Here is a 14,443-nt window from a genome sequence, read left to right on the forward strand (position 1 = left end):
CAAGAGAGAGGTTTGATTGCAAGGGGAGGTTTTAAAAGCTTTGGTCTGAGTGGTTTAGCAAGGAGTTAACAAGGGGAGACGTGGCAGGGGTGTATTGAGTTAAAAGAAAAATGCAGGGAAAGTGAATTAGAAATGCTGACCTGTCATTTTGAGATGTGGTGAAATAAAAAGTCTTCAGAGTGAATGCTAGAGGGAAGAAAAAGCGGGGGAGTGTTTGTTCTGCAACAAGAAACTTCCCCTTTTGGAATTGCCTTTGTATTTATAAGGAGAAGAGCACTTTGCACAGGGAGAAGTATTTTGCATTGGACCCCAGTCTCTGGTGGCAGAGCACTGGCAAACTCATGACACCTGTCTCCCAGTTCAGAAGGCTCCTGGCTGGTTGCCTCCGGCCCAGCAGCATGGGAAGGACGGGCTGGTGGAGCCACAGGGAAGGGTGACCCACCACTTGGATGTCCTCCCCCCCCGGACCCCATCGTGGCACCAACAGCCTTGTCTGACGTGGTGTCCCCACGTGCCGTCCTTTTTCTGCTTCATTTCTTTCTCCTTCTCCTCCTAGACTCCCCTTCGTCGGGTGATGATGAAGATGACGATGATGAGTCAGAAGATACAGGTAATTTGTTTTTCTGGGATACAGAGGCCTTTTGTTTCAAAGAGATGTGGCTCCCAAGCGGAGCGGCTCACCTGGATGTTGGGGCAGCAACTCTTCATGCGTGTTGAAATCGCTGACCTTAGGATGGGGAGGGCAAACTCCCTGGACCTGGTACCGTGATGGTGTTTATCTAGAAATTCAGAAACAGCTGCAGGAGTGGTATCACTGCTATAATATCCTACAGCAGCAGTGGCATGGTTTTTTTTTTTTTTGAGACTTGATTCTACAAATCTGACTTGGTGAACTAGAGTTATAAATTCTCCTTGCATGTAAATCCAGCCAAACCCACTCATCTTTTTTTTTTTTTTTTTTTTTTTTTTTTTTTACTGCGCTGACGTTACACTCGTTTTACACCATTGCAAACCTCAGCCTGCTTTATTTTTAGCTGTTTTGATTCTGGTCCTTACCAGCATCGTAGCTGGAGGCAGAGCATAAAATTTACACTAGCCAGGGGCCAAATTTACTGATGCCATAAGCGGGAGCAACCCCTTTGGCTTTACTGGCTTTTTCTTTCGCTCACGTGGGGAAGGGAGCCCCAGGACGGAACCTCTCGGTGCTTTTACACTGAATCCCTTTCAATCCCAGTGCTTGTTTCTTTAAGTGCAATAGCATTAATCAGGATCATTACATGCTTCAGAGGCGTTGGTGTTGTGTTTTATTATGCTCTTTATATTTCTGCAAAGCGAGCTGCCTGTGTGTATGTGTTTTTAATAAATAAACGTCTTGCATTTGAACTCCCAATCAGCTATGTACATTGGCAGAAGTTCAACATGACTGGAAAATTTCTCCTGCTCGTAGCGTTGGACATGCAGGACTCTTTAAAACAGGTCTCCCACTGTAATGAATTCATACCGCTGCATCGTGCAGTATGTGGACAGTAATGGTGAGTTACGGTGCCAGGCGACCCATCGGCAGCAGTTAGTGGTTTTCTGATAGCTTCTAATTAAGGGCCGGATCCTGCGAGGTGACAAGCACCTTTGTGGAGGTGCTCAAGGGCTCCTGCAGCCTGGTAGAGGGAGGGTCAGGTTTGGTCAGGATTTGTTCCTGCTGCAGAGCGGCTTCTGATGAGCACAGTTAATCGTTCTGTACCTTTTTTTTATGTGGTTTGTAGTAAACTCCATCTCTTAGCAACAGGTATCACAAAACATCAGCTGGTTTATGGTACAGAAAGACACGTTTTTCTTCACTGAAAGGAAAACGCATGTTTCACCGCATGTATTTATAGCCTGTATTCTGGGTCTTCTTGACCTCAAGGCTGTGTCTTTTTTTAGACCCAAAGGTAACCACTGACTTTGCTTAAAGGCCTCGTTATAAAAAGTTGGATTCTCTTCTGCTTCAAAAACGGTTGATTAACTTAGCGTGCCAGCGCGCGGTGAAACCCCATGGCGTGTTGTGGCATGGATGTGCTTTATGTTGCTTCGCTTGATGTCAGACACTACGCTTAACCTTCACAGATCTTCTCTTGAGTCTGGGGAGCCATGTTGTTAACCCTGGCACCGCCGCCACCGCTGGGACATCCCACCGAGGGACAGGGGCTGTAGGACCATCCCGGGCAGGCAGACGTGGGTGTAGCCAGTGCCATGTCCTATGGACAGCCCAAAGGCCTGTGTCCTCCATCTCTTGTGGCAAAAAGATACCCCACTAATGAGGTGTACGAGCTTGGCCATCAGACATAGCCACGTCAGTAGTTAGAGGAGTGAAGGCAATAAACTCTTTGATGCCAAAGAAAAATACAACCGATAGTTACTCATGTTTAGGAGGAGGTAATCCATCCAGGGCTGGCTAATTGCATGTTGCCATATTGCACGTCACTGAATAAAAACCTTGTCTCCTGGCCCTTGGTGACGATAAGTTAGTTTTCTGGCTTACTTGTGTTGTTCAAGAGAGTTTCTTACCCTCATATTTATAGAGAAGAGCTTGGAGAGCTGATTGTAATAGCTTCATGAGTTTGAAGCCAGTATTGTTAATTTGGGGGTTTTGACCCAAAAATTGTTGGGTGACTAGAGCTGGAAATACCAAAGCAAGAGAACGAGAGGAAATCTGTCCTAGAAGAAATGAATATTTGGTGCAAAAACCCTTGGAGAACACGGAGACAGGCCCTCTACGTGGAGTGCCCGCATCCTCTCCCAAGGGCAGTACAGAAACAGGGCATCCCTTAGGGATGGGCAGCAGAGAAGAAGAAAGAGGAACTTCAGCAGCTTCAAATCGTCGGCCCGTTTGTTGCAGCCTTGTCACAAACTGTGATCTGCCTTTGCGAAAAGAGGCTTTCCAATACCTCTGTTCTCTACAGCTGTTTTTCCTGGCCCTGAAACAAAAACAAAACTCCCTTTTCACACACTGCTCTTCTGCCCCAGTGCTCCCTACCCCTCTGTATCTGTTTGTTTGGAGCCCCCGCTGCGTAGCCCCAGCACCTTCAAAGAGCCCCTATAATCTCCAATTAAATCTGGCTGTGTACTCGGAGGCGTCAGCTGGGGAAATTACACAATTAGGGTTGATTCTGTCTGCCGCAGAATTTTGTGGCAGCTCCTAATTGGTAAATGAGCGCTCGGCTGTATTAATTATTCCAAGTATCGCTCTCTTTTTTTTTTTAATTGGTCATTCCAGTTGGATGGGTGGCCGGTGTCTTTGACAAACAAAACGGACCGTCGGGTTTAGTGTTTGATGATGGGAAAGAGCCGGTGATAATGTTAGCGGGTCCCTTTTTTTTCACACCTGCGCATGCAAAATCGTTGCTTGTAATTAATTTAGAGAGAGCGGGTCTAGAAATTTTTCCTGTCTTTCATCCTTCCTCCTTCCTTGCTCCTGAACCTCTCTGGAGCTTTGCAAAGTTTGCTTGAAAAGAAGAGTTAGCAACATTTTCACCCCCTTAAAAAGCGGTGATAAAAGGACTCTGAGGGCACAGCAAACCAAAAGCAGTGATGTTTTGTTCGCTGCTCCTGCAAGTGAGAACAAAGGCACCATTTTCAATGCGTAGACACTTTCTTCCAGTTCCAGTTCAACTTGAGAGCGATGCCCTGCTTGTTTGAAGCTTGGCACGTTAATCCAGGGGTGCCTGGCCCTGGTGAGCTCCGTATTGCGTGGAAGAGCACACGAAGGGAGGGAAGGCATTTGGGGAAGAAGCCGTGTCTGATTGCAGGAGGGGGGAGTGGATCCTGCCTTTGCTCCATATGGAGAATATCCCCAGCTGGAAACTTTCCTGGGCCCCATCTTGATCCTCTCTGATGTCCGATGGCAAAATCTCCCTTGGCTTCAGTGGCAAAATTTGCAGCCAGTGGGTTGATGGGTCTCCTGTGAGATGCAAACTCATCTTTTGAGTGAGAAAACGTGGCGAAACGTCACTCTGCAGCACACGCAGGCAGCGTGGCAAGCGGAAGACCCCCCCAAAGGCCCAGCGCGAGGAGGAGCCTGGTCATGGCGGGGCAGCCGTGCAATCTAGTTACACCCCCGTGCCCGGGTGAGCGTCACTGATGCCATGAAGTGGGATTTCTTGTAGGCAGATACATTCATCAGACAACAAACAGCAGGTTATTCGGCCGCCCCTCTTAGCGGCGGCACAGGGGGACTTCTCCATCGTGCCTGGCCTTTCCCTGAACTCTCCCCTGTAGCCCCGTTAACCTCCTGTAAAGTCCCCGGGAAATCAGAGTGCATTGCCAAAAGGAAGTGTTCGGCCAGAAAATAGCCCGTGCTTCGGAAACCAAGGACCAGATGTCTCCCAACATGGTTTCTGCAGCTCCTTCCTCTTCAGCCTTCCCAACACCACCCCAACCATCCCTCCTCCAAATTCCTCCCTGCTGCTGCCTGGGCTTTTGCCCAGCCTTTGCTTGGTCTCTGTCCTTTCCGATGCATACGGCAGCAGCATCTTCCTTTGCCATCAAGACCTGCTCTTCCTTTAGGGGTTGCACCCACTCTTCTAACATTTTTTTTTAATATTCCCCCCTTTTTTGTGCAGTTCTGTGTCATTTTTCTAAGCTTAGATATTGGAAGGTAGATGGTTACATGGCATCCTGCTTTAGCCCGTGTTACTGTGCAGCATTTGAGGCCTCTCCTGGATGTGCCGTGTGTTCACAGTGAAGTGCTGTAGCCAGGATTTTGCAGGAGCACGTGAATTGCAGGGATTCCTCTTTCTGCTTTTGTTTGTGCCAGCCGTACTCCTGCTCCGGTGCCATCCCGGCAAGAAAAGGGCCTTAAGCAGTTTCGTAGTTTAAAAAAGGAGGCACCGTGTACGCAGCATGGGTGAGCACCAGATCCCTGTGATACGTGGAGCTCACTCTGATAGGCATCACGGCACGTTGTGCAAGGCAGTCTGAGGGCAGATGCAAGCCCTCAGTACTGGATTTCCCTCCCTGGGACTGCGTTATTGAGGCACCTACATTCAGCCGTCCGGCTGCAGAGTGTGAAAGCTGATGAGACGTGAGAGCGATGCGCCCAGTGTGGCCATCTCCGGCAGATGGAGGGCCTCCTGGATGTAGTTCCTGACATCCAGTTCCTCATGGCCAGGTGGGCTTTGCAAGGAGCCATGGGGAGAGGTGACCATGTGGAGAGCGTTAGCAGGTGCTAAAAATCGATGGGTGCATGGATTGTCTTGGCTGAGCTATATGACCTTGCCTGCAAAATCCTTGGAGCTGAAATGCAGCAGGGATCCTTCATGGGGGACACTGGGCACTTAGAGCAAGGTGGGGTCATCACTGATTTACCAGCAATTGCAACAGGATGGGTCGTGTGGAGCCGAATACATCGGGGCTAAGTACATCAGGGAGCGCTGGAGAAAGAGAAGCTTGGGTGCATCTCAGAGGGATGTAACGGGGGAAAACTTTGTACACCTTTGTCGTTAAAGGGAGGGGGATTGCAGAGACTTCAGAGTAACACCGAGGTGGGGCTGTGGTGCTGCGTGGTGTTCATGATCATCGTCACCACTGCAGGAGAGGCCAACAGCCATGCATTCCCGACAGCTTTGGTGGCCATCATGTTCTCCAAGGCAGTTCTTGAAGGACCAGCACCCTCAGTTTGTCTTGGCCAGAAGCACACAGGTCTCTGTGTACCGGTGGGTTTGGGTACTCTGTGGGTGCTTCCTTCCCATCTAGAGGAGATGCCAGTTACACTCCTTGGCCTCCTCTTGGCTATTTTTCAGCCCAAACGTTGTCTGCCCCCATCTGCCTGTGGCCTTGGCATGGAGCACGGAGCTGGGGGGGCTGGATGTGGCCCCCAGCATGGCAGGGGAACACCCCGCATGCAGCTCTGCAGTGTTTCTTTAAGCAGAAATGAAAGCTTGGGAGGCTTTTTTTAAAAACTTTCTCTTTCTTTCTTCCCAGTATAATGAGTTTGCTGCTGCCTTAATTTGGAGTTCATATGTAATGTTTGTAACACAGCCAAGAAACATCGCTGTACTTGAGGCAGATTATAAAAAGTATCTCATGCTAACACTGGTGTTTTAAAACTTATCCCTGTTCAAAGGTAACATGAATCTTTAAAACTAAAATCACTTGTACTTAAAGAACATAAACATGATAAACCAGTTTGGCACTGGCTTTTTTTTTTCTTTCCTTCCCTTAAGGAGGCTACGCTACATTTGTGCTTGCTGAGAAGCAATATTTTCCAGTGCACTCAGCTAACACTTTTTCTCTGCTCCCTTGCTGGCCCATCAACATTTTTTTACAGTTCCAACATCTTTCTGCTGTTCATGCTTCTTCGCTATTATTGTCCCAAAGGTACATCTGTATCTTTTTATGCACTGAGACCAGATCCTCATCCTGATCTGGGATAACTCTCCCAGTTGAATTAAAAGCAGCTACTCTAGATTTATACTGGCATTACCGAGACAAAAAACCTGGTCATGAACCTTTCATCACAAACCTAAAACGCAAACACCCTGTCTACGTCTATGAGAGTCATTTAGCTGGGGAGCATTTCTGTGTCATTTATCTTAACTGCAGCAGGTAGCAATTTAACTGTCACTCCACACATGCCAAAGCCTCCTCAAATGCATCTGCTCACCAGCTGATATCCTCCGCGGCAGAAATGGGCCTGTTCAACTTGGTCTTTCCTTTCTCAGGTGTCCCCTTCTGGACCCGGCCAGATAAGATGGAGAAGAAGCTGCTGGCAGTTCCCGCTGCCAACACCGTTCGCTTCCGATGTCCGGCGGGTGGAAACCCAACGCCTTCCATCTACTGGCTGAAAAACGGCAAGGAGTTCAAGGGAGAGCATAGGATTGGGGGCATCAAGGTACGGCCTTGGTTTGGATCTCTGTTTTTATCAGGAGTTAGTTTTCTACCGACTGTATAAAATTGTATTTCAGAGTGGTTGGTGTTGGTACATGTAAAAGCATGGTCTCATCTGCGTGGGAATGGGGGTGTCTCTGGCAGCCTTAGCAACTGCTTGACACTGAAGCGTTAAAAAGGGCTGCTGTCCCTTGGGATTGAGGGCTAATTCCCTCAGAGTTCGTCTGTAGTGGTCATTCAGGGACTAGGTAAAAATGAGGCTGGGTTTATGGTTACATTGTGGACAGCGATGAGAAAGCAGGAGCAGAAACTTCTGTCCTAATTTCTGGAGATCATCCCAGGGCTTTGAGACATGTCAGACCAAACCGTAGCTACTCCCAGCTTTCAAGGAAAACCAACTGGGCATCCTTTGAAGGTGTAGGAAGGACCTCACCAAAGAGCTGGACCATCATGCTGGTGATCATTAACATTCTTGTGGTATAAATCACTGACCTTCGGTCAAGCGTTGGATTCCCTTGTAGCCAGAGTAATAGCATCTGCTCCTTGGCTGCTTTCTTCTCCCTCCTTTCCTTGTACCACGAGGTGTTCTGGAAAATGCTCTGGCTCTTGTTTATAGATGGAGCTAAGGGAAACAGAAACGCACTGCACTCAAATGATTTAATTAGCCAGAAGTTTCTGTGCTACTGTATACGACGAACTTTGGCAGGATTTTAACAGGAAAATCAGCTCTTCCCTGATTTTGTTGTTGTTGTTATTACTTTGTCCCCTTGAGGTCACAGTCAGACTCCTTTCTGGTTTTATTTGGGGAGAATAAAACTAGCAGCAGCTGATTATAACAAAACCAGTGGAGCAGGAAGGATTCCTGAGCTCTGCCAGCCCTGGCGTATCCCTGGGCTGCTGCTACGGAGAGAAGGCGATTTTTAGGAAGGTGCCTTCATCAGTACTCTGAATGGCTCTGTGCTGATGCCTACCACATCTGTAGCATGTTGGAAGGGGGCTAGGCATGCAAAGCGTGACGGGCTCCAGAAACCAGAAAAGGCTTCAAAAAAGTCTTCCCGCAGTTTTGGGCTGTTTCTTTCCTGTTAGCTCAGACCCGTTCCTGAAAGAGCCTTTTGTGATTGCTTCAGTGAAGCCTTTGAAGCTCCCTCCTCAGCCTTGTCCCTGCTCCAGCCTGGATGAGGCTGAGGTCGCTCAGGTTTAGATCTTCTGAAAAGTTATGGAGGGAAAAGAAGTGGGGAAGCAGCTCCTGTGGGTAAACAGCCTTTTGGCAGATAACGCTCACAAAGCACAAGCATCTTTTACTAATTGTAGGCTGTAAGGATCATCATGAAGTGTTTTCAGGCTTGCGTGCGCCGTTTGAGCGGCTTTGTACAAAACTATGTGACATGAGCTGCACTAAATTATGCTTGCAGAATAAAATCTAAAGCTGAAAGCAATTCCCCTACCCACTTCCCAGTGGTTTTAATCTATCCTTGAGTTTAAATTGACACGTTTCATCCTCTGCAACACGGTAGTGAGTCTTTGGCATCGCTGTGCTTTGTTTCTCTAGGGGAACCTTCCAGCAAGAAGCCGATGCTTAAAGAGCTATTGAAGGCAATGTCAGGCCAATTACAGCAAGATTGGTTTAAGCTCTCTATCTGTCTAGGTGTAATTCTTTGTCCTTTTCTTGATATAAAGACATCTTTCTCTCTCTGTAATTTTCCTTCCCTTATTTGCTTGCTTTTGCTCTTGAGCTGCGGTTAGATGTAAGTAGTCTAATGTAAATCTCATCCACTATAAATATACTGATAGATATCAGCTGAGATTTGAACCAGAAAAAGAGATTGAAAACCTGCTCAGTATCTCATGTATTTAAGATTTAAATTCCCTGTTACAACTTAGCTTCATAACAGGATTAGGCAGCTTTAAAAGAATGGGCAAGATCCAGATCTGGCAGAGTTTGGCTGGTTTACTTCATCTCAAGTTCTGGTCTTAACCCAGAAATCCTTGAGCTGGGAATGTTCTCATTTGTTTTGAGTGTGTGGAAGAGTTTAAACATTGATTGTGAAAGGTCTGTGGTCAGCAGATAAAAGCTGACCACTCTTCCACTTCTGCCTCTGGCAAATGGCATTTCTATCCCGTGTGATTGCCCGGCATAAAGTCTGCAAGAGAGAAGGGCGAGTATGGAAAACATGAAGTCTAGGCTAACCTAGTTTTGTTACAGTTCATCCTTAACTGGTAAAGAAAAGAAATTCATATGACTTATCATATGAAATTTCCCAAAGAGCATTAATGGTTAAATCCTTGTAGGAATCTCTAATATCGTAAGCCTGTGTGTGTTAAATGACCCTAGAAGGGAAGATTGAGGGGGAGGGGAGATAGAGGATTATCCCTTCCCCAGACCATTGCACTAACTTGCATACCAGTCTGGCAAACACGGACTGAGGTTCCAAGTGTGTCTGCAAATGTTTGTTTCACAAGGAGCCAAGAATGACAACACCAAATAAACCAGAGGGATTTCCAGTATCTCACCCACTTGATTAATGCCCGCACTAAGTCACTCCATGTTTCTAGTGTTTTGTCGAGTACGGCAACTATCTTAACTTGGCAACATCCCTTTTTATTATCCTTTAAATCTAAACGCCAGTCTCAACCTAAAAAAAAAAATAAATTATCTTGTTACTTCTACAAGAGTTTCCAAACAAGTTCTGCCCCATGAGTTTGTGCTCCCCAGGTTCTTCTCTCTGTTCGGAGTCCAACGTCCCCATCACAAACCTGACAAAGAGAAGCTCTTTGAAAGTGTCATAAAAGTGTCTTTGAAAGTACATCCTAAGTAAAACACCTAATTTGGACCTGATTTTGTAACACAGGTCAGACTAGGCAGTTGTTCATGTATCTGGAGCCCCATTTCCTTGGAGTAGTAGCTCCTAGGAGTTCCAGAGGCAAATGCTTTGCAATGCTGAAAAGTGGATTAAAAGAAGTATTTAGACACAACTATGAGAGAAGCCACTATGGAAATGAGCCACTGAGCAGCCACAAATTTGCATTGAAACTTCCTTGACAGTCTGGTATGTTCAGCTGTGAACTCAGGATCCAGGCTCTCTGTTCTCAGAGCTCCTCCTACCCCAGAATTGCCGCGCTGTTACAGAGATGCACCAGGTGGGATGTTGCTGTACAAAAGGTGTAATGTTGGTTCAGCATTGAGCAACGTCTGTGCTGTCCTGGGTGGGCAGAGTGTGCAGTCGGACCTGACCAGACATCAGCAACGACGACATTTCTGTGCTTACTGTTTAGCCACAGCCTCCTATTACCTGTAACCTGAAATGAAAGGAAATGCTAAATTCAGCAGTCTGTGAAAAGTGGGGTGCTCAGCAGTGCTGTTTCCGGGGACGCAGAGATCTACAGACCAAGGGACTTTGTTAAAATGGCTTTTGCTTGCTTGTCTTACAGCTAAGCAGTCTAGTCCTATGACTTTAAACCTTCTCTTTGCAAAATTCTGGCTTTAATTGTGACTTGGCCCTTTAAAGGAAAAAGCATGTGGATGCAATTTATGTGTTGCAGAAGAGGTTAAATTACTTCATATTTGAGTTCACCTGCTGCAGCAAGAAACCTCCAGGAGCAATTACACCCTTGTTTTTTTCTATCAGCCCTTGACATTCTGTACTGCAGCATTATTGTAATCTCCTGCTTCTGTGTCCTTGGAGTCACCTTCAAAATGTTAATAAAGTTAAATGTTCTGCTCTGGGCAGCAGAAGGCATCAAATTAATATCCAGAGATTTGGAGAGCTTTGATACGCTATGCATCCCGAAGTCATCTTCGTTAGCGTTGGTTGCTTTCTCTATTAATTCAAGATTTGCTTTCCATATCCGTTATTTCCTTTATACTCATTAGAAACAAATGCTGTAGCGGGAAGCACAGGGCAGCGGGTCAGGCTGGAGACATGGGTTGTGCTTTCCCTTCTGCTACTGAACAACCAACAGCTCTGGATATGAGCCACATCCAGAAAACCAACGAGTATAAAACTTGGTGCCAAAAGAGAAGGGCTGACCAGGCATCCTAGGAACCAGACTTGAGGCTGGGCATGTTTTCTCCTGTTTTTTACAGGGAATTTAGGGGACTAACACAGATGTAGACACCCATTTCTGTTCAGACAGATGCTATGCCCTATTGCTTCCATAGCACAGATCTTTTAAAATATGTTATAGATGGGGTAAGAAGTATGATTTTTATTGTTTCTAGTCATCTTATGGGTTATATGTAGCAGTTGGTAAAGGTCTGCAGACGAGAGTACGATATTTTGAGCAGACAGAGTCTCTGGACCAGAGTGGTCTGGCAGAGGGGACCAGCGGATCGGAGTTATCTTAGCTGATGCCTTCTGAAGTCGTTATTGTAATGAGAGGAGCCACATCCAGCTGTCAGCTGGTTTCATTATTGTTGTTATTGTGGAAGCATCTACAAGTCCTCATTGCAATCTCAGCATGTTACATTGTGTAGCACACTGTTCCTGCATTGGTCTTAATTCCTTTTCATATCAAGCCTTTAATGACCCTTGAAATGGGTCCTTGTGATGTTCAGGCCTACTCTGGGGTCCATTCATGCTGGCCAAGTGTATGGAAGCTCAGTGATTGTTCACTGATTTGAATGGTTTGGGGATGATGGTGGTACTTGACCACGAGCTTCATGGTTTGATTTTTTCTTCTAGTTGCGACACCAGCAGTGGAGCTTGGTGATGGAGAGTGTTGTGCCATCAGATCGAGGAAATTACACCTGTGTTGTGGAGAACAAATACGGCAACATTAGGCACACGTACCAGCTTGATGTATTAGGTGAGATTTCACTGTTTTCCCTCAACAGCTGATCTGTGGTGATGTTGAACAGGCATGTGGTTGGATATGGAAAGCAGCAGGAGCTTGGTTTCTTTCCCAAAGGGCTGGATCATGCATCTTCTAAAACCAACAAGAAGCTTCCTTTTGGCCAACAATTCAGCCTCAGATCTGCAATCAGTAAATTACGTAGCTGGTCTGCAGAGGGCCAGAAGGAATTGCAGGACCGAGATGCTTCCTCCGTTCCCAGGTGGTTCTTTCCTGTTTGGCTTGAGAAGCACTGGGTAGAGTAGTGGCCAGGACACCCAGGGGGGCAATCCCAGTTTGCACCCTTTCTGCTGACAAGCCAGGAGATGAAGGGTTCAGAGGAGAATCCTTGCTGGAGGAAGGACAGGTAAATTAGGATTTCGCTCTGTTTTCTGTTTTTCAGAAAGGTCGCCCCACCGACCAATCCTACAAGCAGGGCTCCCTGCCAACCAGACTGTGGTGGTAGGGAGCAATGTGGAGTTTCACTGCAAGGTCTACAGCGATGCCCAGCCTCACATCCAGTGGCTGAAACACGTGGAAGTCAACGGCAGCAAATACGGACCCGATGGGACGCCCTATGTCACGGTGCTGAAGGTCGGTACATGCTCCTTCTTCTCACCCTCAGGGCAGTCCTTCCTCTGTCTCCGTCTCGGTGTTACAGAGACAGCAGCTGTGTTGTGGGGATGCTCCTCAAGGAAACCCACTGCCATACTCACGGCAAGAGAGATCAGCACTGAGTAAAGGTGTTCGCCATCAGTGGAAGCTATAAACTTTATTTATATGTTTATAAATAAGCCCTAGAGTAGCAGTGCAATGCGAACCCGAAACTCCCAACAGATTATGTTCAATGCCACAGTTCCTAGAATGGTAATCATTATTTAAATGAGATTTTGGGGAGCTCAGTGTCTCATTTACTGTAATTGTTTGATGTCTATAAGAAAAAAGTCATGAGAACAAGCCAAGGACGGCTGTTGGGATTGTTCTTTCCTTTAAGCCTGTGCAGTGGAATACTCTGCTTTTTGGAGGGGGTACAGCAAAAATGTCCTAAAGTTGATGTTCCAGACTCCTGTGTTTGCCAGAGATAACACAACTACTGTAGTGGCACAGATAAGCAAAGTAGTTGTAAGAGCTGAGGCAACTGTGAGAAATGCAGCATAATAAAAGAGAAGCTGTCAGATTGCATTTGACCTAAAATTGTAAAAATAACCTTTTTGTACAGCTTCAGTAGAGGTATTTTCAGGACTTACTAAAATAAAAGGCTCCCGACTAAAACACATTCTTTTCTTTTTCCAAGTAAACGCACTGCAGCGTGCACGTACTAAATAATGCTGAACTACCAGCACCTGAGAGCCAAGACAGTCTTGTTCCAGCCACTAACATCTGAGAGCATTGCTATTATGCTCAGGATAGCCTTTTTTTTTATTGAGCAAAAACTCAGTAAGACTTGACTTTGCTAAAATGCTTTCTTAAAAGGGAACTTCCAGATTACAGCCAGAACAAAGCCAGTGGATCTGGTTTCCCCTCAATCCATGCAAATATAAAAAGTAGAGAATAGAGAGTTAAAAGCACATTGGACTTTTAAGATCCCTCCCCTTTTTTTTTCTTTTAATAATTAAAGGCATCCTGCGTTGGTGTTTAGTAAAATAAATAGGGCCAAACAGAGTTTTTCTGGCCCTGCAGTTACAGCTGAAAGCAGATTTTGTCCCTGCAGCTTCAAGCTGAGGTCGTCCTGTGCATGGACATTCCCTGTGCACATCCTGCTGCACACACCCTTCTTCTCTTTGTGTGAAGTTTACAAAAAAACCACCCCACTTATCAGACAGCATCTACAAAACTGTAACTCAGCCAGATAATAAAAGCCAGAGACCCTGGAAATAATTACACAGATTGAAATAACAGATTGGTTGGAAGAAATGGCTGGAGACAGTTCTTCAGGATTGGCAACGTGCGCTTCCCGCGAGTTGATAAAACTTTTTATTTTCTCTCTGTCTCTCCAAATGTGTTTGAATTATGCATATTTGAATTTCCCCCTGGTTTCACAGCCCAGTACCAAGCTCTGAATAGCTGGCTGTGTCACATGCCATCTAGCATAGTCTCCGAGCTCCGTGTGTGGTCCCCGTGGGATAAAGTGCTACCTTTTGGAAGTTTGCAGAGCCACTCCGAACAGTGCCTTGTGTCACAAGCACAAGCTCCCATTTTGCTGTGGCAAAGAACATATAAATAGTCCGTATAAATAGTGTTTTAAAATTAAGTTGGAGCGGCACCGGGGTGGCTAGGTAATTAGAATTGCCAAATACCTTCTCTTCTGTGGACGGCAAAGGCTCCGCATTCCTCGAAGGGGAGCACAGGCAGGCGTTTGAAAGCACAAGTTTTGTTTGGTTTTATTTTTTTGCTGAATAGGACCAGCACACGTCTATTTACTACTTCTGGTTAATCGGGAACGCTTTGAATTGTATTAATGCCGGCATCAGCGCTGGGGCACGGAGCATTTCCATTTTGGGATGCATCTTTTGTGTGCCAGTACTGGGCCTCCATGGAGCTGTATCAGGCCCAGCTTTGCAGGGATTTTTTTTTTTTTTTAATTTTTTTTTTAATGTGTCATGTGCTTGTTTTTTAAAAATAAAGATCTGATAAATGATCTCACTGTCATCTTGGGGCCAGTCCGTTGTCTTTACGGACTCTTTCCCCTCGTGCCACGCAGTGCTGTTGCTTTGAGCCAGCATCCTGGCCGTGCTGCTGGAGCAGGGTG

The 14,443-nt window shown here is 46.2% G+C and overlaps 1 protein-coding gene across 6 annotated transcripts in view; it reads left to right on the forward strand.

Moving 5' to 3' along the window:
* FGFR3 (fibroblast growth factor receptor 3) overlaps positions 1 to 14,443 on the forward strand; it is a 55,249-nt gene that overhangs the window by 25,993 nt on the left and 14,813 nt on the right. For all 6 annotated transcript variants that reach the window (XM_054824491.1, XM_054824492.1, XM_054824493.1 and 3 more), the window contains exons 4-7: positions 557 to 610; positions 6,699 to 6,868; positions 11,547 to 11,670; positions 12,098 to 12,288. In XM_054824491.1, coding sequence (XP_054680466.1) covers positions 557 to 610; positions 6,699 to 6,868; positions 11,547 to 11,670; positions 12,098 to 12,288 — 539 coding nt within the window. The remainder of the gene's footprint in view (positions 1 to 556; positions 611 to 6,698; positions 6,869 to 11,546; positions 11,671 to 12,097; positions 12,289 to 14,443) is intronic.

This window comes from Grus americana, chromosome 4 (genome assembly GCF_028858705.1).
Source record: "Grus americana isolate bGruAme1 chromosome 4, bGruAme1.mat, whole genome shotgun sequence".
In the NCBI taxonomy this organism is placed as follows: domain Eukaryota; kingdom Metazoa; phylum Chordata; class Aves; order Gruiformes; family Gruidae; genus Grus; species Grus americana.